At 37.3% G+C, this 25,374-nt stretch overlaps 1 protein-coding gene across 1 annotated transcript; it reads right to left on the reverse strand.

Moving 5' to 3' along the window:
- Positions 1-1,827: 1,827 nt before the first annotated feature.
- Positions 1,828-12,292, reverse strand: LOC132549888 (pyrroline-5-carboxylate reductase 2-like). The gene is made up of 6 exons (XM_060213857.1): positions 12,127-12,292; positions 6,685-6,749; positions 6,205-6,384; positions 5,565-5,777; positions 4,748-4,840; positions 1,828-2,852 (listed from the first exon to the last, which is right to left on the reverse strand). Exons 1-6 carry the CDS (start codon positions 12,233-12,235, stop codon positions 2,667-2,669), a joined length of 846 nt encoding a protein of 281 aa, XP_060069840.1. The 5' UTR covers positions 12,236-12,292; the 3' UTR covers positions 1,828-2,666.
- Positions 12,293-25,374: the final 13,082 nt, after the last annotated feature.

Genomic DNA, 25,374 nt, shown 5'->3' on the forward strand with positions numbered 1-25,374 from the left:
GATAATGAAAACTGTGGTACCTCCTCATCTGTCACACTGTGTTCCGGTAAAAGTTGTGACGTCCCAGTTTATGTTAGCTAAGAAGACATCAGTTCCTGTTGAACGCAAGCAATTTCCTGGTGTACTTGCATTTGGCCTCACAGTCCACAAATCACAAGACAGCACCTACAAGTACATGCATGGTGATCTCACTGTGCTACACCCAAATACTCCAATACCACAAAAACATGTTTACACCATGTTGAGTCGTGCCATTGCAGAGCTGGACTAAAACTTACAGCTTTTGCAAAGGAAAAGATTAAAGTAAATAAAAGTGCGTTAGAAGAGATGCAGCGGTTGCGAGATGAAAACTCTTTCCAGTGGAAGAACGATTTGGTATCATTCTCTCCTGAAGGTGTAGTTCTGGCTCATCTCAATGTTCGCTCCTTACCTAAACAATGCAAAGACATACAGGCTGACAAATCTGTTTGTTTTTCCCGTGTTTTCTGTGTATGTGAAACCCATCTACCACACAATCCATCTCAAGACCAGTATACACTGCTAGGATATTCAACAGATCTTTCAAATACTCACCATGGACTTGGCATTTTCATCAAAGAAGACATTGCTCATCGTGATTTTCCCCTACCATCAAGTACACTTCAAGCAATGGCTTGCATCGTCCACACTCAAATAAAACTACTTGTGGTTGTCACATATAAACCACCAACTACTGAATGTAAAACATTTATCAATCAGCTAGATCATTATCTGCAAAGCTTGCCTCTTGGTCAATGTCTAACAGTTTTGACAGGAGATTTCAACCTACACCAAAATGAACGTGAAGCTACTCATTTCGAACAAATGGTGGAGAAATATGGACTCATACAGTTTATAAAGGAACCAACTCATACCCATGGTGGAGATTTGGATTTCCTCGCCTGGTTCAGCAACAACTGGATCCTTCCCTCTAAACTATTCAGATCATCATGTTGTGTGGGGAAAGCTGTCAATGTTGTAGGAGGTATATTTACCTAAAGCATATTCTTTAATACAGTATCAAGTATCCCATTGCTCCATATAGTGTTGTCCATGTCCATCCCCTGCCCTTATGTCATGTCACACTATATGATGAAACAGTGTCATTTTTATTAAAGCTTCGGATTTGTTTATGAAATATTTAGAATCTTTATATAATAATTACAAAATAGTTACTTACACATCTGGACATTTATCAACACATTATAATCTAGATCTGTGCAGTGGTTATCCAAACAACTGCTTATCAACTCCAACTTCATACAGTGCTTCCTTACCAAAGATGCTTGCTTGAGATTGCTCTTTATGTTCGAAAGTCAAAAGTATATGTTGCTCTTACTGTAAACTGAAAACCAAACCGTTTGGTATTATTCATTTTTAAAGTCAAATGTCAAAAGGCAATGTCAGATAGAGTAGGATTGAGATTGTAAACTGTTATTTAGTTTACTCTCATAAATGTACTTATATGAAGTAAAGATTGCAATGGATTATGCTGAAAAGTTATCTAACACTAAATTCCACAGTGTCAAACTGCCATAGGAAAATTTGTCCTTGGCATTCGGTTCCATCGAAAGCCATGGGAAAATTATCAAAATGGAATTCATACAATGAATATCTATAGCTAGATTTCCTTAGGACTCGTCTCCAGAAACCTTGCTGGGCCAGGTGACACATGCATTTCTGTGGAATTCTTGTCTTTAAAATATCAGCCGTATATGTTGTATCATTTCTGCATTTTTTTCGATTTTTTATGACTTCTTGTATTACTCCAGGATTTATAGAGTATTGCATAAATTTGTTCATGGACATTACTAACCTTTATTCATTTATCAACAGTCAAACACAAAAGATCTACACTAAGATATAAACTGTTGCTATAAAGTTGACATATCAGATAAAAACCACTTAATTCTTAAAATGTTACATATTTGACTGGTACGATGTGTCTTACAAATTAATGTTGATATACTGCAATGGACTTATTATCTCCCCTTCTGCCATATGCTGTTTATTGCATCATGCTGTGGTTACCAAGGCATTATAATAACTGTATCGCCTGAAGATAGCTGTTATGCCTGAAAACATTACTGAAACACATTTGTTGTGTTGATTCTATATTTTCAATTATATCTCTATATATATATCTATAATGTTGAAGTTGAGGAGATGTGAGTTTATTATTTTCTACTAGTGCTTTCACTGTAATAGACCTTCACGTGTAAAGTACTGATACATAAGTGTGTGAAGTCTCAAATTATTACAGTGCTATATATAGCATATTTGGGTTCCGTACCAACACCTGTGCGCGGGGGATAATGCCACGCTTTGCGGCATCTTGTTTGTATTATTTCTTATACAACATAATAATATCAAATAGTCCTTCCAGGTTTTCTTATATATAAAAACAGAAATGTCAACTTTGACACGTGACCATGGATGACCAATGGGTTCACTTCTTTACACCTAGTCATCGTTCACTGGATCGAGACCTTTCACGTGATCTGGTGATGGCCAAATTCTCACTGCCAGCCATATATGGGCATGGTGTGTGTCGCGTCGTCTTAACAACGGTTGTTTAAATTTCGTGTTATTCTCATTCCCAGCGTCGATCACCCTTTCTGGTTACACATCTGTATTATATATTGATTTCATTTTTTAGCCCCTAGTTCGGTAGCCTTTAGTGTAGCAGCTTCTACGGCGTCAATAAGGGCACCTCGGAACCCGCCTTTCTCCAGTTTATGCACAGCAGCAATGGTGGTGCCGCCTGGTGAGCAAACTTCGTCCTTTAACTGACCAGGATTTTTGCCCGTTTCTAGGACCATTTTTGCAGCTCCCTGAAAAATTATTAGCACAGTTTGGAGATCAATCATGGAAATTATACGTTTTCCACAGATATCCAAGACGTAAGACACAATATGTGTGACTTAAGAAAATGAAATCTGTCTGACATGTTAATGTTTTCTAGTCATACACACATGACTATCTGTCGTGAGTCAACCTTTTGCCAAGCATGAAAATACCAGTCGCAATTTATCGCCTTTTCACATACACACTTAAATACCTGTCGTAATTCATCCTCTCGTAACACAAATATCGGTCGTAATTTACCCTTCTGTCAAATAAATACCAATCATAATTCACCCTCCTGTCAAACAAATACCGGTCATAATTCACCCTCCTGTCAAACAAATACCGGTCATAATTCACCCTCCTGTCAAACAAATACCGGTCATAATTCACCCTCCTGTCAAACAAATACCGGTCATAATTCACCCTCCTGTCAAACAAATACCGGTCGTAATTCACATTCCTGTCAAACAAATACCGGTCGTAATTCACCCTCCTGTCAAACAAATACCGGTCATAATTCACCCTCCTGTCAAACAAATATCGGTCATGATTCACCCTCCTGTCAAACAAATTCCTGTCATAATTCACCCTCCTGTCAAACAAATACCTGTCATAATTCACCCTCCTGTCAAACAAATTCCTGTCATAATTCACCCTCCTGTCAAACAAATACCGGTCATAATTCACCCTCCTGTCAAACAAATACCGGTCATAATTCAAACTCCTGTCAAACAAATACCGGTCATAATTCACCCTCCTGTCAAACAAATACCGGTCATAATTCAAACTCCTGTCAAACAAATATCGGTCATGATTCACCCTCCTGTGAAACAAATTCCTGTCATAATTCACCCTCCTGTCAAACAAATACCTGTCATAATTCACCCTCCTGTCAAACAAATTCCTGTCATAATTCACCCTCCTGTCATAATTCACCCTCCTGTCAAACAAATACCGGTCATAATTCACCCTCCTGTCAAACAAATACCGGCCATAATTCACCCTCCTGTCAAACAAATACCGGTCATAATTCAAACTCCTGTCAAACAAATACCGGTCATAATTCATCCTCCTGTCAAATAAATACCGGCCATAATTCACCCTCCTGTCAAACAAATACCGGTCGTAATTCACCCTCCTGTAAAACAAATACCGGTCGTAATTCACCCTCCTGTCAAACAAATACCGGTCGTAATTCACCCTCCTGTCAAGCAAATACCGGTCATAATTCACCCTCCTATCAAACAAATACCGGTCATAATTCACCCTCCTGTCAAACAAATACTGGTCGTAATTCAAACTCCTGTCAAACAAATATCGGTCATGATTCACCCTCCTGTCAAACAAATACCGGTCATAATTCACCCTCCTGTCAAACAAATACCGGTCATAATTCACCCTCCTGTCAAATAAATACCTGTCATGATTTTACCCTCTAGTCACACAAATAACGGTCGTGATTCTCGCTCTTGCCATGAAAATATCGGACCTGGTTTGCCCTCGTCACAAAAATACTGGTCATAATTCACCCTCTCATCACACAAATGTCTTTCGTAATTTACACTCTTGTCACACAAATTAAGGTCGTGATATCTGTCATACTTCACCCCCCTGTCACACATAAATACCGGTCGTGATTTATACTGAACATATGAACCCATGGGATGTATTGTGTTACCAAGGCGGGATTACTTACGACGTAACACCACCCCATGGAACAATTATAACATTACAAACAAAAGTATATGCACAGAAAATAATATGGTTACATGAAAATAGAAGAAAAGGAAACAGTCGAGTTATTCAATATGGCTGCCATCTTTTATCTTATTTAATACACGTTATTTCAAATCTAGAACAAAACATTTGCAGTATTTACCAGAAGTGTTTGGGCAGCTAGCTTGACTGCCAGATCCCGAGGGAGTCCCATCTTAACGCCGCCATCAGCCAACGCTTCTATAGCAACGAATGCCTAGCAACGTAAAAGAGAGAGGGCTGAAACGCAAGGATGACTTAACGTGATACAGCATACATGAACTATCCGTGAATTGTATAAGCGACAACTAAGTGAACAGATGATTTCAATACAAATTTAGAATTAGATACAGTAGACCGTAAAAATGAAGTAAACTCCATCATAAGCTGTTCGTCGTTCTAGAATTTGTTAGTGATGCTATGGACTTCAAGTTTTGAAGCCTAGGGGCGAATAAAACAAAAATTGATGGCAAGAAATGTCGAAATCTAGATCTGGAGGTTTACTAGATTTTATAATTTCAACTTATCTTGTCCGAAGGATTAAGTGAGCTTAAGGCATACCGTAGTTACCGCAGCATCCGTCATCCGTCCGTCTGCCTGTAAATTTTTTCTACAAATCGCTTATGTTATGAACATTTTTTTGCATAAATGATGGGCTGCTGGGCGGGACCAAAAGGACACATTGAACCAGTTCTTTGAACTCCTTATATTTCGGTATGAATGCTTGAACTTTGCCCAAATCTGGTCTGAAGCATTCTTGGGTGAAAGGGAATCGATTTAGTATGAACGGTTAGTTTCGGCCGCCTGAGGCGGGAGGAACATGACCCATTGAATAGGGCAATTACATTAGATTATTTAAAATCCTTCTCCTCCCGTATGGATGCCTTAATTTGGCGTAGATTTTGACCACGTGAACACGTGACATAAATGGGATTACTTACATAGGCAGGTCCACTTCCGCTCAGTCCCGTGACAGCGTCTAGAAGTCCCTCAGTACTCGATTCACAGATTCCAATACAGCTAAGCAGCTCGGATACTAGCGCTGGATCACCTGACAAGGCACCCGACCCTGGGGCGAGGACAGACGCTCCCGCCTGAACTAGAGCGGGAGTGTTGGGCATCACACGCACCACGCGTGTTGATGGGAGTAGATTCTGTCAATACAATCATCAACTCATTATTTAGGGTAATAATAATAACAAATTTATTCAGGAAAAATATGTACATGTTTGTATACAAAACATATGAATATATGGCACATATAGCATGTTATACATACTCAGGAATAAGTTGTTAACTATATCTTTAATGTATCAGCTAGTTATAATTATTAATAAAGACAAAAGTACATATATCCTACGATTTCCCCAAAAGCGTTAACACCCTTATTTCCATTGGGGTCCTTAAAATGGATTTACAAAAAGGTACGTTGTGTTTACTATTGAAAACAAATGTTATATTTTAGTGTTGCCTCAGTTTATTTGTTAATACAACCTATATGTAGGCAACAAGTGTTGAAAATGTTTTAAAATAAATACTTATATTCCTAAGATTGAATAAATGATTTTAAGTATGTCCTACCTCTTCTAATGTTGATAATGTAATCCCAGCAGCGATGGAGACCATGAGTTTATCGCGAGAGAATGAGGATGAAACCTGTTTTAGGACGGGAGTGATCACATGAGGTTTTACCGCCAAAACCACTAGCTGACTGTCTGCAACAACCTTAAGATTGTCGTCCGTGATGTTGACGCCCATACTCTACAAGTTCAAGGTTTCAAGTGAAAAAAGAAGATACACGTAGTAAAGGTCATGGTCACTCGTAAAAATGCAACAAATTCTGTTGATATAAAAGTAAACATCAGAATTGATAAAAAGAATGAACCGGATATCTAGAATCAAAAGGAAATACAGATAACTCCTCGTGGGAGGAAAGTGAATTTTAGATGATGTATTTAAGTAATCATGTTTACTTGTGGGAAGGGGAAAGCAGATTAAAGTGATAGTTGTGATGCTCCACAATGTCAGACTGTATTAGAAAATCAACGTGTATAAACTTACCTGAATGGACTGTAGACATCGAGGGTCCGGGTCACTGGCAACAATGTTTGATGCTTTCAAGATCCCTAAAAGAATAACATACACAGACAATCAGTGTGGGACATGTATATATACCAGGTATTTTATAGGACTTTTATCATAAAATGATATCGTTACTGGTCTTATTTAGAAAACAAAACTATATGTTAATCAAACACCAATCTGGCCGGGAGGATGAGGGGTGAAGTTGGCTGATTTGAACGTTACTGTGATCTGTGGAAAAGCTCTGTACTGTTGACATGGTAGACCTCCAAAGGATTCATCTGGAAGAGCTCCTTATTGTTGATCTAGAAGAGCTCTGTATTTTTGATCTTGAAGAGCTCCGTATTGTTGATCTGGAAGAGCTCTGTATTGTTGATCTGGAAGAGCTCCTTATTGTTGATCGGTAAGAGCTCTGTATTTTTGATCTTGAAGAGCTCCGTATTGTTGATCTTGAAGAGCTCCGTAGGGTTGATCTGGAAGAGCCATGTATTGTTGATCTGGAAGAGCTCCGTAGGGTTGATCTGGAAGAGCCATGTATTGTTGATCTGGAAGAGCTCCGTAGGGTTGATCTGGTATTGTTGATCTGGAAGAGCCATGTATTGTTGATCTGGAAGAGCTCCGTATTGTTGATCTGGAAGAGCTATGTATTGTTGATCTGGAAGAGCTCCGTATTGTTGATCTGGAAGAGCTATGTATTGTTGATCTGGAAGAGCTATGTATTGTTGATCTGGAAGAGCTATGTATTGTTGATCTGGAAGAGCTCTGTTATGTTGATCTGGAAGAGCTATGTATTGTTGATCTGGAAGAGCTATGTATTGTTGATCTGGAAGAGCTCCGTATTGTTGATCTGGAAGAGCTTTGTATTGTTGATCGGTAAGAGCTCTGTATTGTTGATCGGGAATGAGCTCCGTATTGTTGACATGGAAGAGCTCTGTATTGTTGATCTCATTTTGCCTTAAATATATATATATATATACTGTATAAATACGAGGTATGGGGCCCGTATTCGGACGAACGTTAATTTTCTCATAAAAGATTCGTGTTCTAATTTAGTCTCTTTATATGTTGAAGAACGTATTAACTATTAAGGACCATTTTGCCTCTTGTTTAAATCATTATTATTTTCCGTAGGGTTGATCCGTAGGGTTGATCTGGAAGAGCTATGTATTGTTGATCTGGAAGAGCTATGTATTGTTGATCTGGAAGAGCTCCGTATTGTTGATCTGGAAGAGCTCCGTAGGGTTGATCCGGAAGAGCTATGTATTGTTGATCTGGAAGAGCTCCGTAGGGTTGATCTGGAAGAGCCATGTATTGTTGATCTGGAAGAGCTCATTAGGGTTGATCTGGAAGAGCCATGTATTGTTGATCTGGAAGAGCTATGTATTGTTGATCTGGAAGAGCTCCGTATTGTTGATCTGGAAGAGCTATGTATTGTTGATCTGGAAGAGCTATGTATTGTTGATCTGGAAGAGCTCCGTATTGTTGATCTGGAAGAGCTCCGTAGGGTTGATCTGGAAGAGCTCCGTAGGGTTGATCTGGAAGAGCCATGTATTGTTGATCTGGAAGAGCTCCGTAGGGTTGATCTGGAAGAGCTATGTATTGTTGATCTGGAAGAGCTATGTATTGTTGATCTGGAAGAGCTCTGTATTGTTGATCTGGAAGAGCTATGTATTGTTGATCTGGAAGAGCTCCGTAGGGTTGATCTGGAAGAGCTATGTATTGTTGATCTGGAAGAGCTCCGTATTGTTGATCTGGAAGAGCTCCGTAGGGTTGATCTGGAAGAGCTATGTATTGTTGATCTGGAAGAGCTCCGTAGGGTTGATCTGGAAGAGCTCCGTAGGGTTGATCTGGAAGAGCTATGTATTGTTGATCTGGAAGAGCTATGTATTGTTGATCTGGAAGAGCTCCGTATTGTTGATCTGGAAGAGCTCTGTATTTTTGATCTTGAAGAGCTCCGTATTCTTGATCTGGAAGAGCTCCGTATTGTTGATCTGGAAGAGCTATGTATTGTTGATCTTGAAGAGCTCTGTATTCTTGATCTTGAAGAGCTCTGTATTTTTGATCTTGAAGAGCTCCGTAGGGTTGATCTGGAAGAGCTATGTATTGTTGATCTGGAAGAGCCATGTATTGTTGATCTGGAAGAGCTCCGTAGGGTTGATCTGGAAGAGCTATGTATTGTTGATCTTGAAGAGCTCTGTATTGTTGATCTGGAAGAGCTCCGTAGGGTTGATCTGGAAGAGCTATGTATTGTTGATCTGGAAGAGCTATGTATTGTTGATCTGGAAGAGCTCTGTATTGTTGATCTGGAAGAGCTCCGTATTGTTGATCTGGAAGAGCTCCGTATTGTTGATCTGGAAGAGCTCTGTATTGTTGATCTGGAAGAGCTCTGTATTGTTGATCTGGAATAAGCTCTGTTATGTTGATCTGGAAGAGCTCTGTATTGTTGATCTGGAAGAGCTCCGTATTGTTGATCTGGAAGAGCTTTGTATTGTTGATCGGTAAGAGCTCTGTATTGTTGATCGGGAATGAGCTCCGTATTGTTGACATGGAAGAGCTCTGTATTGTTGATCTCATTTTGCCTTAAATATATATATATATATACTGTATAAATACGAGGTATGGGGCCCGGAATTCGGACGAACGTTAATTTTCTCATAAAAGATTCGTGTTCTAATTTAGTCTCTTTATATGTTGAAGAACGTATTAACTATTAAGGACCATTTTGCCTCTTGTTTAAATCATTATTATTTTCTTAATCACTGTGAACGCTATTTACTTCATGCCAATAACATTATACATGGGTGTTACAATATCACTACGTAACAGAGGTCCTTATCCATTTCCATACGTCAGCTTAGATTCGAACCTGAGACCCCTGGCTTACTCGTCTGACACTCAACCCATCGATCTTAAGAGAAATTCTCTCTAGCCGAGCTGCATATTGTGGCCAGTATTAACCAGGATTACGTACTTCCCTCAAGGAATGAATGAACTTGTCCTCGAGTTTCCTGGGGTAACGTTGATGTTGATGAAAGTATATTGTAACGCTGAGTGTTATTCCTGGGTCCCTATGTTCCGTTGTCGGAATTCGAACTCGGGATCTCAGGCTTACCGGTCTGACGTTCAACCGATCGTTCTCTCTGGTCGAATGGTATATTGCGATTAACATTTTCTCAGGAAGAGGAAAGCACCTGCACTCTGTGGTATGTTAATATAGTGTCACATGTTACCGAATCCTTACAACTTCAAAGCCATATATATTGTTTGTTTTATAGACATTGAACCAGTGTATGGCTGTATCTCAAATAACGATCTATTACGGCGTAATTGTATAAATGTGTGAGTAATTTTTAAACCAAACTGTAAAATGAAGTTATATGTGAAAACGAATTCTATATTTAAATCCTCTTTAATAATTAAATGTTGAATAACTCATTTTAAATCAAATGTGTTATAACATGGACATGTTTGTTTAGTGTAGACTGGTTATATAATTATATATTTATTGTACTGGTATATCTTTATCATGTATACTGAAGTGAGTCGAGATAAATAAACAAACAAATTTATTTATTTATCAATTAATAAAATACTGGAACACTGTGTAACTTGAAGGTAAAAAATCAAGTATTCACCGCTTTCAGTTCATAGACACGTTCTCAACACGGTCCGTAAGCTCGAGCCATGTAACCGCTGACCTTTACACAATGACCTGTATCATAATGTTCGTAGTTACCTACTTAGAGAATGCAAAGGTTGTAAACTTTTACTGAGTAAATAGATAAGATATGTTTCACCTTGTGAGACAGTCGTTATCCTACTTCATCGTGTGTTCATGCTGTTCTGCTCTGTTTAGACAGATGTAACACAAAAACAAGACACTGGTAAACCTGTAACAGTAATAATTACAAACACTTGTAATATTGTTCTGTCATTCAAAACGATTTCATTTTGACTTTAAATAATAATTTTGAAAATAATTACCATCATTTGTCATTTTAAGAAGCATTTTTCAAAGACGCGTTATTTTACGGTACGACTCCGTCAGACTGACGGAGGGAGGGGGTGACATTTTGTTCCGGCACAAATGCTGAGTAAGCTGAAAGTTTGGTTGCATCATAGGTTCTGTTCAGAGGTATGACCACTACTTCTGATTGCATCATCACGTAGTTTGAGTGGCCTAGTTTTGCCTTTTAGCTTGTTAAAATCGATCAGAAACATGACTAGTACAAACAGCTATGTGGACTTCAAAAAATCTAAGTTATAGAAACGGTCAACAGTCTGAAGCAACATTTTTAGGGAGAGATAGTTATCAAGTTAATCTATTGGTATACATGTAAATATAGGCCTGTCACCTGTTTGATAAAACATCTCCCATTTCGTCGATTGCGTCATCATTGACATGGTGTTGTAACGTTCCTTACAATGATGACAGACGTCTGTTGTATGTGTTCAAAACTGATTTTTCTGTGTGTAAGACCAGGTCAAGTCTTCAAGTTATTTCCTGTCCGATTTCAGTGACTAAGATATGACTATTCAGAGTTCAAGTTTTAGCTTTTGCTGTAACCAGTGACGTATATGTTATAGCGTTTTGAAGCGAAATATAATCGAATAAAGATCCATGTCATTTTCAGAAAATCCATTAAATTTATTAATTTTACAATGTAAATGCTGACATAACATCAAATCAAATTTGTTCAAATAATAATAAAAAATAAAGAGCCCATCTGATGGAATTTGCTTTCTTAGCAGAAATTACATCACATGACAATTTTGTTCAGCTATCTACCCGAACATCTACATACTTATATTTGGTTTGGTGATCATCATGATACGCTTATGTTTAAGTTTACATAATTATGGTGTATCTGACAACGTAGGCTTATAACTACAGGTTTAGCACGGAAAATAGGCATCTTACTCCCGATTGATTTATGAATTAATTTAAGCCTAAATTATTATGTAAAGTAAATCCCGTTTGAGTATGGGGTTTAAAACGATATCTCAATATCTATTGGCGATATGATAATATACGTTTAAAATTCAGTGATAATACATATTACTGTAAACCCCACTTCCAGTCATTGTACATAAATATTCAAACGATAACTTATTACATATATTGTAAACGCATTTTTTGTAGACAGGTTTTCAGAACAGTTCATTACTCTTCACAAAAATAAATCATTGCAGTTTCGTGTTCTTTTTGAGTCGATCCTAACCTCTATTTTTTGCGTGCGTATCGGACGCTCCGATCAGCTGTTTGTACAAAACCTGCTATACCGAATGTTGCATCATCGTATTTATTGTGGGGTCTGTTTAAGGGTATTCGACCGGGAAACAGAGTTCGAACAGAACTGACATAACTGCGTAATTCATATTTAACTGTATTGATGCATTCTCACGTGTCAAACGACTTACCTGTAGAAATGAAGCCCTTAGCCATGGCCTGGGCCATCCTGCCTGCCCCGATGAACCCCACCGTCATATCCTCAGGTACATGTTTTCTCGACACTGTCCCACAAGCCATCTGACTTAAGTATTACACTGCGCTATTTAAACCAGTTCGTATGAAACACACACACGCACACCGTGCACACGTACCGGTAGATGTCAGTGACCTCAACTTCAAATTAGGCGCGTTCGATTACAACCTTGTGATCAAGCTCTCGTACACTGATATCGTGTGAAGAATGACGGGGATACAAATGTATTGGAGACTCAGTGGCATCACACGTAATGGCTTCTATTTTCAACATCGCATACGTATATAAGCTTAAACGGCACAATCTGTTTAATTATCAATAATTTGTAACCTTTGGTGTATCTGAAGTGACCGGGGGGTGGGGGAACTTATATTGCATATATATATCATTTGTTTAAGTGAGGTTTACGGTAAAATGCCTTGATTTGATCAGAACGACTCTGTACTGAATAGAGCAACAAGGATATGAAACTAACAGACCGTGGTATTTCAATATTCATCTTAATTCTATTAATTATATCATAATTATCTTAGATCATGATATAACGTGACTGGTATGGATGGTGTGATATAACGTGACTGGTATGGATGATGGTGTGATATAACGTGACTGGTATGGATGATGGTGTGATATAACGTGACTGGTATGGATGATTTGATATAACGTGACTGGTATGGATGGTTTGATATAACGTGACTGGTATGGATGGTGTGATATAACGTGACTGGTATGGATGGTTTGATATAACATGACTGGTATGGATGGTGTGATATAACGTGACTGGTATGGATGATTTGATATAACGTGACTGGTATGGATGGTTTGATATAACGTGACTGGTATGGATGGTGTGATATAACGTGACTGGTATGGATGGTTTGATATAACATGACTGGTATGGATGGTGTGATATAACGTGACTGGTATGGATGATTTGATATAACGTGACTGGTATGGATGGTGTGATATAACGTGACTGGTATGGATGGTGGTTTGATATAACGTGACTGGTATGGATGGTTTGATATAACGTGACTGGTATGGATGGTGTGATATAACGTGACTGGTATGGATGGTTTGATATAACGTGACTGGTATGGATGGTTTGATATAACGTGACTGGTATGGATGATGGTTTGATATAACGTGACTGGTATGGATGGTTTGATATAACGTGACTGGTATGGATGGTGTGATATAACGTGACTGGTATGGATGGTTTGATATAACGTGACTGGTATGGATGGTGGTTTGATATAACGTGACTGGTATGGATGGTTTGATATAACGTGACTGGTATGGATGATTTGATATAACGTGACTGGTATGGATGGTTTGATATAACGTGACTGGTATGGATGATGGTGTGATATAACGTGACTGGTATGTATGGTTTGATATAACGTGACTGGTATGGATGGTTTGATATAACGTGACTGGTATGGATGGTTTGATATAACGTGACTGGTATGGATGGTGTGATATAACGACTGGTATGGATGGTTTGATATAACGTGACTGGTATGGATGGTTTGATATAACGTGACTGGTATGGATGGTTTGATAGTACGTGATGGTGGTTTGATATAACGTGACTGGTATGGATGGTTTGATATAACGTGACTGGTATGGATGATGGTTTGATATAACGTGACTGGTATGGATGGTTTGATATAACGTGACTGGTATGGATGGTTTGATATAACGTGACTGGTATGGATGGTTTGATATAACGTGACTGGTATGGATGGTGTGATATAACGTGACTGGTATGGATGGTTTGATATAACGTGACTGGTATGGATGGTTTGATATAACGTGACTGGTATGGATGGTTTGATATAACGTGACTGGTATGGATGGTGTGATATAACGTGACTGGTATGGATGGTTTGATATAACGTGACTGGTGTTTGATATAACGTGACTGGTATGGTGGTTTGATATAACGTGACTGGTATGGATGGTTTGATATAACGTGACTGGTATGGATGGTTTGATATAACGTGACTGGTATGGATGGTGTGATATAACGTGACTGGTATGGATGGTTTGATATAACGTGACTGGTATGGATGGTGTGATATAACGTGACTGGTATGGATGGTTTGATATAACGTGACTGGTATGGATGGTGGTTTGATATAACGTGACTGGTATGGATGGTTTGATATAACGTGACTGGTATGAATGGTTTGATATAACGTGACTGGTATGGATGGTGTGATATAACGTGACTGGTATGGATGGTGTGATATAACGTGACTGGTATGGATGGTGTGATATAACGTGACTGGTATGGATGGTGTGATATAACGTGACTGGTATGGATGGTGGTTTGATATAACGTGACTGGTATGGATGGTTTGATATAACGTGACTGGTATGGATGGTGGTTTGATATAACGTGACTGGTATGGATGGTTTGATATAACGTGACTGGTATGGATGGTGTGATATAACGTGACTGGTATGGATGGTGTGATATAACGTGACTGGTATGGATGGTTTGATATAACGTGACTGGTATGGATGGTTTGATATAACGTGACTGGTATGGATGGTGGTTTGATATAACGTGACTGGTATGGATGGTTTGATATAACGTGACTGGTATGGATGGTGGTTTGATATAACGTGACTGGTATGGATGGTTTGATATAACGTGACTGGTATGGATGGTGTGATATAACGTGACTGGTATGGATGATTTGATATAACGTGACTGGTATGGATGGTTTGATATAACGTGACTGGTATGGATGGTTTGATATAACGTGACTGGTATGGATGGTGGTTTGTTATAACGTGACTGGTATGGATGGTGGTTTGATATAACGTGACTGGTATGGATGGTTTGATATAACGTGACTGGTATGGATGGTGGTTTGTTATAACGTGACTGGTATGGATGGTGGTTTGATATAACGTGACTGGTATGGATGGTTTGATATAACGTGACTGGTATGGATGGTGTGATATAACGTGACTGGTATGGATGGTGTGATATAACGTGACTGGTATGGATGATGGTTTGATATAACGTGACTGGTATGGATGGTTTGATATAACGTGACTGGTATGGATGATGGTGTGATATAACGTGACTGGTATGGATGGTTTGATATAACGTGACTGGTATGGATGATGGTTTGTTGTTGATACTTTTGGTTCTCAGTATAAGGTAGAAATATTGATTTACATAGCTCACCCTTCCAGGACAACAGTTGTTTATTACTTTTAACCACAACTCATCAAAAAGTTCAGATACCTCAATTTACTGGGGAATTGATTGTAATTCGAGTCAGTAACACCAATATAATCCCAGCGCTCTATCCTGGTAGATAGGTACTACAGGCCACCCTTGTTGCTGACTATTTTCGTAAAGTTGTGATGATTAGAGAATGGATGTGGATAATGAAACGACATTAGTTTGTTTGTTTGGTTTGTTATTTTTTTTTTTTTATTTATTTTTCTTGTTTTTGTTTTTGTTTTTTTAAATATCGAATATACTGAAGTTTAGATATAGAACGAAAGTGTAACTTGAAAACTTTCGAAATAAACATCGAACTATTAAAAATTTAATTAGTTACTAATTTTTTGTGAAAAAATATTTCAAATTGCTTAATTTTTCGGTCGAATCGTATTAAACTACACCAGATTCTACAAAATTTTGAGAAAATATTTGTTTTGTTTTAAAAAAATAATGAAATATCTGGTATGAAAATGTCATATCTATCTAGTTAGCACTTACGCTATCTTGTCAAACCGAAAAAAGCTATCAACTGATTGAAAATGACAATAGTATTTTTATCACTACTCAACCTATCACTTCGGAGTCCCTGTTGGTAACACAACACACGTCAGTACCGATTTATCAGTGGCCGGTGAAAGAAAGTTCGACAGTAAACGATGTGGTTAATATGATAAGTATACAATTAAGATTATAATATATACGGTGTTCCAAATGTAAACAAATGTTAACCATGGATACTTGGGAGGTTAAAGGAGCACGTGACAGGAAGTAGAACGTCTATTGAAAAAAATTAATATGGGGATTTTTTATTCATTATGTCCCCGGATCGAAAGATCGGGGTCACATTATTTTTGTGTTGTATGTGCGATTTTGATTTTGTTGGAACAGGGGACATAGCGTTTCATAAACACGTCTAGTTTGTCATTCGTCTTCACATTTTTCAGTTTTTTTGTAAAACAGTTTCAGTTTACAGCACATTGTACAACATCCAAACTTGGTATCTATTGAAAAAAAGTTCGGCAAACATCATTTCAAAATTCAAGTTATTTCATCATAAAAACACAGGAAAAACTACCACCTGGTTAAAAATAATAATAACGTATTAAAACTACTCAAATTATCATTATCAGATGTATTACTCCTTGTTTGACACACAACATATGTACATAGACATTTGTCACTGAGATGTGAAATAGATAGGAGATCAGTTTAAAGGTCGACAGTGATAAATACCATATAAGTATTAAAATAATTATACAAGATCAATTTAGAATGAACTGGAAAAGTTAGGACAATTATAAATACAAATATTTGGGTGGTAAAGGCAACTCAAGGAAGGATGTGGACGTTTCATTTGAACTTGGTCAAGGAATTTAGATATGCATGGAGTAAATCTGGTCTCTCCTAGCCTTACGTACTGCTGTTTTAATATAAAAAATCAAAAGTTATCATAGTACTTTTTCAGTTAAGGAATTATGAAAGTAATTTAGACAATGACTCCAATAAAGACCATTAATGTGGCTCTTCTTTTTGTTCATTCGGCAAGGACTGAAAAAAGAAAATTTCACTATTTTTTTCAGTTTGTAAGATATACAGAACTCTGAAATAATCCTTCACAATAGCCGAGATCACAATATACTTATTCTACTAAATGGTTGTGAGAGATTTGACGAAAGCAACACATTTTTTTCTGTGGTCTTCAATTACAATTTAACGTCAAACAGATTTAGACACAGTAATTGATTTTTTTCTCTTGACCTAATGGATTTATCATGATGTTTTGGATACCGTTGCAGAGATACGAGTACTGAATAAAAAAAATGAGATAGAGGGCACAGGGGATGAAGGCCTACTCACCCTACCTATAATACCATGAAGCAACTCCTTGTATAAGATCTATGATATCATCGAATTAAAACTTTATATATTTAACCTTTATTTGTAACAATTAAACTATTTGGTGAAATCGAATTTCCCAACATTAACAGAGGATGACCTTATATGGTTGTGATAATGGATTATTGGTCTCTATATATGGTGATGGGAGGGAATTTCATAATATTAATACAAATAAAATCTCAAATTCAGCTCTTCTTGGTTTCAAACGAATACACTTTCATAAACATATAATTAATGTATTGCAGCTATTTATAGATATTCTATATCCGTTTACAGGAGTTGCTTCCCCTACATAACATATTACGATAATGTTGTGAGTATATTGATTTTGTATGTATTCATTGTATGTATGTGTTATGGGTTAAGTTGTGTGTGTGTGCGTGTGTGTGTGTGTGTGTGTGTGTGTGTGTGCTAAAAAAACAGTCAGAGGACAATAAATCTCACACTCAATTTTCAAATAACATTAGTTTCTATTTGTCGAGTCTCCTACTATTTCCTCGCCAAAATCACTGTTTAAAGTTGCAAGTGTGATCTTATTTAGAAAATATATCAGTGAAAATCTGAAAGACGAAACAGCTGTATGATGTACCATCACTGACGAGTCCTAGAAGGGCGACACAGCTGTATGATGTAGCATCACTTACGAGTCCTAGAAGGACGAAACAGCTGTATGATGTACCATCACTGACGAGTCCTAGAAGGGCGACACAGCTGTATGATGTAACACCACTGACGAGTCCTAGAAGGGCGACACAGCTGTATGATGTAACATCACTGTCGAGTCCTAGAAGGACGAAACAACTGTGTGATGTAACATCACTGACGAGTCCTAGAAGGGCGACACAGCTGTATGATGTAACATCACTGACGAGTCCTAGAAGGACGACACAGCTGTATGATGTAACATCACTGACGAGTCCTAGAAGGGCGAAACAGCTGTATAATGTAACATCACTGACGAGTCCTAAAAGGACGAAACAGCTGTATGATGTAACATCACTGACGAGTCCTAGAAGGGCGACACAGCTGTATGATGTAACATCACTGACGAGTCCTAGAAGGACGAAACAGCTGTATAATGTAACATCATTGACGAGTCCTAGAGGGAGGAAACAGCTGTATGATGTAACATCACTGACGAGTCCTAGAAGGACGAAACAGCTGTGTGATGTAACATCACTGACGAGTCCTAGAGGGAGGAAACAGCTGTATGATGTAACATCACTGACGAGTCCTAGAAGGACAGAACAGCTGTATGATGTAACATCACTGACGAGTCTTAGAAGGACGAAACAGCTGTATTATGCCGTTAACTGCATACCACGTTTTCGAATAGTGGCACGGGTCAGAATAATCATGTACTTGACATTGTTCTAAATGATCCGATATAAAAAAAAATTGACATTTCTTTCGAGTACTTTGGATTTTCTTCAAGTCACCTTCTAAGTTTTAAAATTTAGATCATTGGCATCACTGCCAATCAGCTGTATGAAACAGTTTAAATTATTGTTCAGCGTTTTGTATTGACATTTGTTGTTGCGTGTCTTTTGTAATGTCCTTAAGTTCCTATTAAACAAACATAAGATGATGTCATGATAAGAAAAAAGTTTGCACATAAACTTCGATATAACCGAGTGTTCGATTTAAGTGAGTATTAATATTTTGTGTAAACTTAGACAAGGGCCGACGAAATGCTTCGAATTAGACGAGGCCTTCGAGTTTACTCAAAACAAGATATTCTAGATAGTTATGTTTAGGCAAACCTCCTTTTGTTTTTATTTGAATACCAAAATATCAGCGCCATATGTCTTGGTAGAATTTCTTTCCAATTCTTTTCATTAAGTTTTTGGTGTTTGCACGGAAAATGCAGCCTTCGAATTTATCCATTTTTTTTTATCTTGAAGAAAAAATAAACATTATGATTGGAGAAATGGCAACATGCCACCTTCTTATTGGTATGAATAGAATGTCTGTTCATATTCATCTGATATGTGGATCTTACAGTGTCATTGAATGATAAACAAAGGACCTCAACATCATGAAATACTCAACTATCTTATCGTATTAATGATATTATATATAATGATTTGTCATTCATTCTCTTGTCCCTACTATGTTTTCCAGACCAGGTCTCCTTACATCCACAGTTGTTCTTGTTTCGTATAAGTTTTACCACAGAGGTATGGTACTGTTATCTTGGCTGTTATCCGTTTCAATATATTTTGATTTGATTTAAACATATTTTATTGCATATAAATATACATACAGGATTGGGTACACGTTTTCCAACTTATACTAAGCCCGTTCCAAGTAATTAGTATTTAATATAAATGTTGATGATGGCCTATTGTTATATATACATATATATACAATCATAAACAGAGAGAGAGAGAGAGAGAGAGGGGGGAGGGGGGGGGGAGAAAGGGAGAGAGTTACAAAAACAACATATACGTATTGAAGACTATATATAATTCTTACTAAGAACAATAAGTAATGTTGTCTAACCCGACTCGGGTGGCAATCACCATTATAAATACTGATCCACTGTTCTTGTCGTTCAAACCTATCTATTGTCTATCACATCCCGTGCCACCGATGTCTTTCTCCTTGTCACTTGCTGGTCCTTCTGGAATAACTTTTCTCAAACATATGTCACCCGAGTCAGGAATGACCAAATACAAATTTACTATAAAATAAGGTCTGATTAAATCTATTAGTATTTTTAATATACCGTTGGGTTGATTGACAAATAGTTTCATTTTCCTGTTTAGACAAATGAGAATTTCCAAATAACAGAAGGTGCAGGTCCAGTGGGATGAAATCATTTAGCTCACGATACAACCGTAAACGTTGATCGGCATAATTAATGCATTCAAAAAAGAAATGATGTGCATCTTCAATAGAATTTCCACATTGACAGTGTTTAAAATGAACCAAATTAGCATGAAATAAATCATTATTTAGAGCGCTTGATCTGTTTCTTAATCTAGAATGTAAAATGTTATTTTTTCTGTCACCAATTAGATAATAGAAGGGAATTTGAGTATATCTAACACTACGGGGAGAATGTTGAAAAGACGAATATGTTACACTTTGTCGGGTTTCATTATCTAACTGATTCCATAGTTGGATTGTAGAGGGAAAGAAGGAGGAATTCGTAAGCTGTAAACGGTAATTGGGTATAGAGTAATTATTAGCATTCCGAAGGTTATATTGAGAGTTTTCTGAGACTAAGGGTGGAAGGAGAGATGTTAGGTAATTGGGTGCTATATTGTGTTTAATTTTGTAAAAAAAGCTACAATTTTCGTCGAGATCGTCTAATAGTAAGTGATTCTTAACCACTTTCGGAATATAGAGACTCTCTGCTCGTGTAAGACTGTAATCCCGTGATTACACGAGCAGCTTCTAATTTAATTTTTTTTATATGTCTGTATCGCCGAGAGTGCACCCATCCCACACCTCATAACAATATTCTAACAATGGTATAATATATGAAGTATATATTCTATACAAAGTTTGCCGACTTAACATAAATTTTAGTTTACGCAAAACACTAATCTGCTTTGATACTTTTTTATAAATGTCATCAATATGGCTAGTCCATTTACAATTTCCGTCCAATATAACTCCCAAGTGCTTATGTTTATCTACAAAATTCACACTAACATTATCAAATTTAATATCAATAGCATAATCTAATTCAGAGTTATAAATCAGTAATGCCTCTGTTTTTGAAGGATTAAACTTTACAAGCCATTTTCTCGCCCAATTTTGAATATACTCTAAATTATTGTTGATTACAGTTTCAACATTGTAAGGGGATGGATTAGAATATAATAACGATATATCATCTGCAAACAACTTTGATAGACTTTGAAGGTTATCAGATATATCATTAATATATAAAATAAATAATAAAGGACCAAGTACAGAACCTTGTGGAACACCAGATTTAGTCATTTCGATAGAAGATTTAGAGTTGCCCACGCAAACCTGCTGTTTTCTGTCACTTATATAATTTACAAGCCAAATTAAAAGTTTACCACTAATACCATAATTTGCTAGTTTCTCCTCCAGTCCCTTGTGCCACACACGATCGAACGCTTTCGATATATCACAAAAAACTAAACACGTACGATGCATTTTTTCTAGATTTTCACATAAAGTGTGATAAATTTCAATAAGCTGATGAGCCGTCGAGTGACCAGGCTGAAAACCAGACTGAAACTTGTATATTAATGAATTTTCTAAGAGATAGTTATTAAGGTATTTAACAACTAACCGTTCAAAAACTTTCCCGACAGTACTAAGTAGTGAAATTGGTCTATAGTTAGTAAAACTGTGTTTATCTCCAGTTTTAAATAATGGCATAACTAATGCGTGTTTCCACAATTTAGGAAAAGCCCCAGTTTCCAGAGAAGATCTGAATATAAGACACAATGGTAAAGCTACTGAATTTGCTGTATTTTTTAGCATATTATGGCTAATTGTATCTATACCAACAGCTTTGTTTATATTTAAAGATTTCAGTATGTCAATTATGTCATTCAATTCAAACTGAATGTCAGAGATAGTGGAGTCTGTCCGTAGTTCTACTGTCGGTACTTCAATGTTATTGTCGTCAATAGTAGAAATGGAAACAAAGTAATCATTTAGAATATTAGCCTTACTATCATCGGTCATTTCAATTTCCGTTTCAATAATGTGTACCCATCTTTCGTTCTCTTGTTTATTACGTTAAAAATACTCGTTTTGAATAATATAACAATTTTTCAAAATGTCAAATACCGACATTTGCATAATCAGAAAAAAAAGAAAGAAATAAAAAATCTTTCACTATACCATGTGTAAAAAAACGAAGAAAATAGGTCTCGCGACTTTAGGCGTCTTCTTCTCAGAATGAGGCTGGCCGAATCTGTTCCCATTTTCCGCAGTCACGGTCACATATATAGACTACAAGTGCTTCGTTCTCGGAAGATCAACATATCCTTTTCTCGGTCAAACTGCTTTCGAGTTTTATGATATTATGCATGTATATTATGCGATGTTGCATGTAAAAATATGCCTCGCTTTATTCTGTCATTTCGGAACATTTTCTTTAGGTTGGTAATGCCAATAGAATAGAATAGAAGTTACCATACCACAACCTGTAGAGAATTTGAACAAGGACAGACATGATTTTACCAGCAGACAAGAGGAAAGCCACCATCCTGGACACTCTCGAATATAAGGACAAAGACGCAGCTCGAACAAGGAAAAAAAAGGAACAAACTTACACAAAAACCGCCTGAAAGCGATCTGATTTAAACAAAAGAACGAACACTGAATCACAATATAGACATCTTTGTCTAACTACAGAGAACACAATGTACACCAAAAAGGCCACAAAGAAGGGAACCATTTACAGCCTATACAGGTTTCAGTGACTACAGAGTGTCCAGGCCACAGTCACACATTCCCAGACATTCCCAGACCCTTGTTGTGATAATTAGAACATCATGTCAAAAACTAGACAGACCTTTCAGAAAATATGTCCACGGTACTTTTCCAAAACGAGCAGGAATTCATTCCTTACGATGTAGTGTCTCTTGTCACTAACACATTCACTGACAAAGCACATGGTATCATTCGGAGCCCCCAGAGCAAGAGCGGTCATGGCGAACAACACCAGTCTCCATATCCAAGACCTCATGGATTTACTAAAATTTGTGCCTAAAACAAAATTCTTTGCCTTCCGAGATACTATCTATCACCAACGGTTTGGCACAGCCATGGACAAGCCAGTGTCTCCAATAGTGGCGAAAGTATCCATGAAGCTCTAGGCGATGTAAGTTATAGCCTCGGCTTCTGTAACAGTCAAACCTAGTCTTTGCAGACGGTACGTTGAAATTAGAAATATTCTAGAAAGGACTACAGAAGAATGAGGAAGAAATCAATGGCACTATGCCAATCCTTGACACCCTCCAAGTAAATAAAGATGACAGTTTCATCAAATTATTGGTCTATAGGAAAAAGACTCACACGGACCAATACCTCAACTTCCGATCGCATCACCCTGTACGAACCTTGCTCAACAGATTTGAAACGATAGACCAAGATAATGAGTAAGAACAAACCCACATCCATGGCGCCATGACATGTGGATACCCTTATTGGGTAATACAGAAAGTTAACAATGAATTTGATAAAGAATAAGAGACGAAACATCAGGGAGAGGAAAAAACAAACGGACAAGTTGTCATCCCTTACATCAAAGAGGTGTAAGAAACCGTTCACAAGATTTACCGTGGTCATGGTATAGCACCAGCCATGACAGCTCACAAGACTCTGAAATATCCTAGTCCATCCTATGGATAAAAGCATCTAAAGAGAATGTTGCAGAATACATATACAAAATTGGATGCAAGAACTGCGACGTATCGCGGAATTCCAAGAAGGCAAACTATTCACTAGATCAGTCCCAGACCAATGAATAGGCATTTACGGATCAGTCCACACCGCAAAACCCGGTTTTTTCTCTATGTTCAGTCAGTTTTATTTTTCAGATCATCAAGACGTTGCTGCCAGCTTTTCCCTCCATTTAAATAACTTCGAAATAATGATGTTGAAAAGAGATTTTACATTTTTACTTACAAAATAATTTTATTTTCATTTTTTATGAAAACCCATCAATGACGACAAAAATGAAAATAATGGCCCCATTTTGTGTACTTATTTTCGAGAAATCTTACCAATAAATTCCTGTGATTGTAGAGTGGGCTCTATGACAAGCAGTGAATAACAGGATTTACATCAGCACGTTCGATATTTAATACAGTTTAACATGCAATTACTTCAAGTATCATGTCAAAGTTCGACAACTTTTCATGAGATAGCCACAATATTGAAGAGTCTTTGTTTTAAATGCGTTTTCGTAAATGAATATCAAGGTTACGAGCAAGACGACCAAGAAATAGAGACAGTTAAATAATACGCTATATGGAATTGCTTCCAGGTTGAGTTAAAATACATTAAATCATAGGTAAACTTATTTTAAAGTCACATACATACAAATCTCTGTCGGCAGGATGCTCTGTCTCACCCCAAAACTAAGGGGACAAGCTTTGCCATCGAACATAAATATCAATATGGAACAGTTTTAAAGCTGATAGACATCGGATGCAAACATTTGCTATATTAGGAAATCAAAAACCAAAAATTAAAGAAAATACGCCAGTCAGACATAAATTCACTAGAAAGAACCACATAACAATCCTCTTGGGGTAATTTAAAGAATCTCAACCCGAAGGGAAAGATAAGTCGGTCACAAAAATCTACTGCACTGTACCATACAGCTGAAACTAGCATGAACAATTGTTAGGGATGCCGAAAGAGCGAAAATCATACAGAACATAAACGAAATTGTATCTATGACTCCTGATTTAAAAAAACCCTAGGTCGAGCTCTTCAATGAAATGATAACATTAGAGAGGGCGGGAGTCGACGAGCATGCGTTACACTATACAGCTCAAAGATATGGCAGGGACGTAAACATACATTCAATAAAGTCGAATTCCAAAGGAGCAGATACATTTCAGCAAACCAAAACAAAATCTAGGAACATCAATTTGATTCTTCCCTACTATGACTACACTAAAGATCTTATTAAAAATGATAAGTAGCTCACGAAGAAAATATTTCTAAAAACAAATAAACAAAGGCGGAATGGTCCAAATTGGTATCCGTTTGCTAGCCTTTGTGCCTGTCAAAGGGAATACATGCGATGTTCCAGAAACAAATGACGAGAAAATATCTAGATTTTGACATTTCCTTCGATTTTCCTCGGTCTCCTCCGGTGCCTAAAAATGCACCAATGACGAGTCCTAGAAGGATGAAACAACTGTATGATGTAACATCACTGACGAGTCCTAGAAGGGCGAAACAGCTGTATGATGTAACATCACGGACGAGTCCTAGAAGGACGAAACAGCTGTATGATGTAACATCACTGACGAGTCCTAGAAGGACGACACAGCTGTATGATGTAAC

The sequence above is a fragment of the Ylistrum balloti genome, unplaced genomic scaffold (genome assembly GCF_031769215.1).
Source record: "Ylistrum balloti isolate Yb309-2 unplaced genomic scaffold, AGI_CSIRO_Ybal_v1 Utg370086, whole genome shotgun sequence".
Lineage (NCBI taxonomy): Eukaryota > Metazoa > Mollusca > Bivalvia > Pectinida > Pectinidae > Ylistrum > Ylistrum balloti.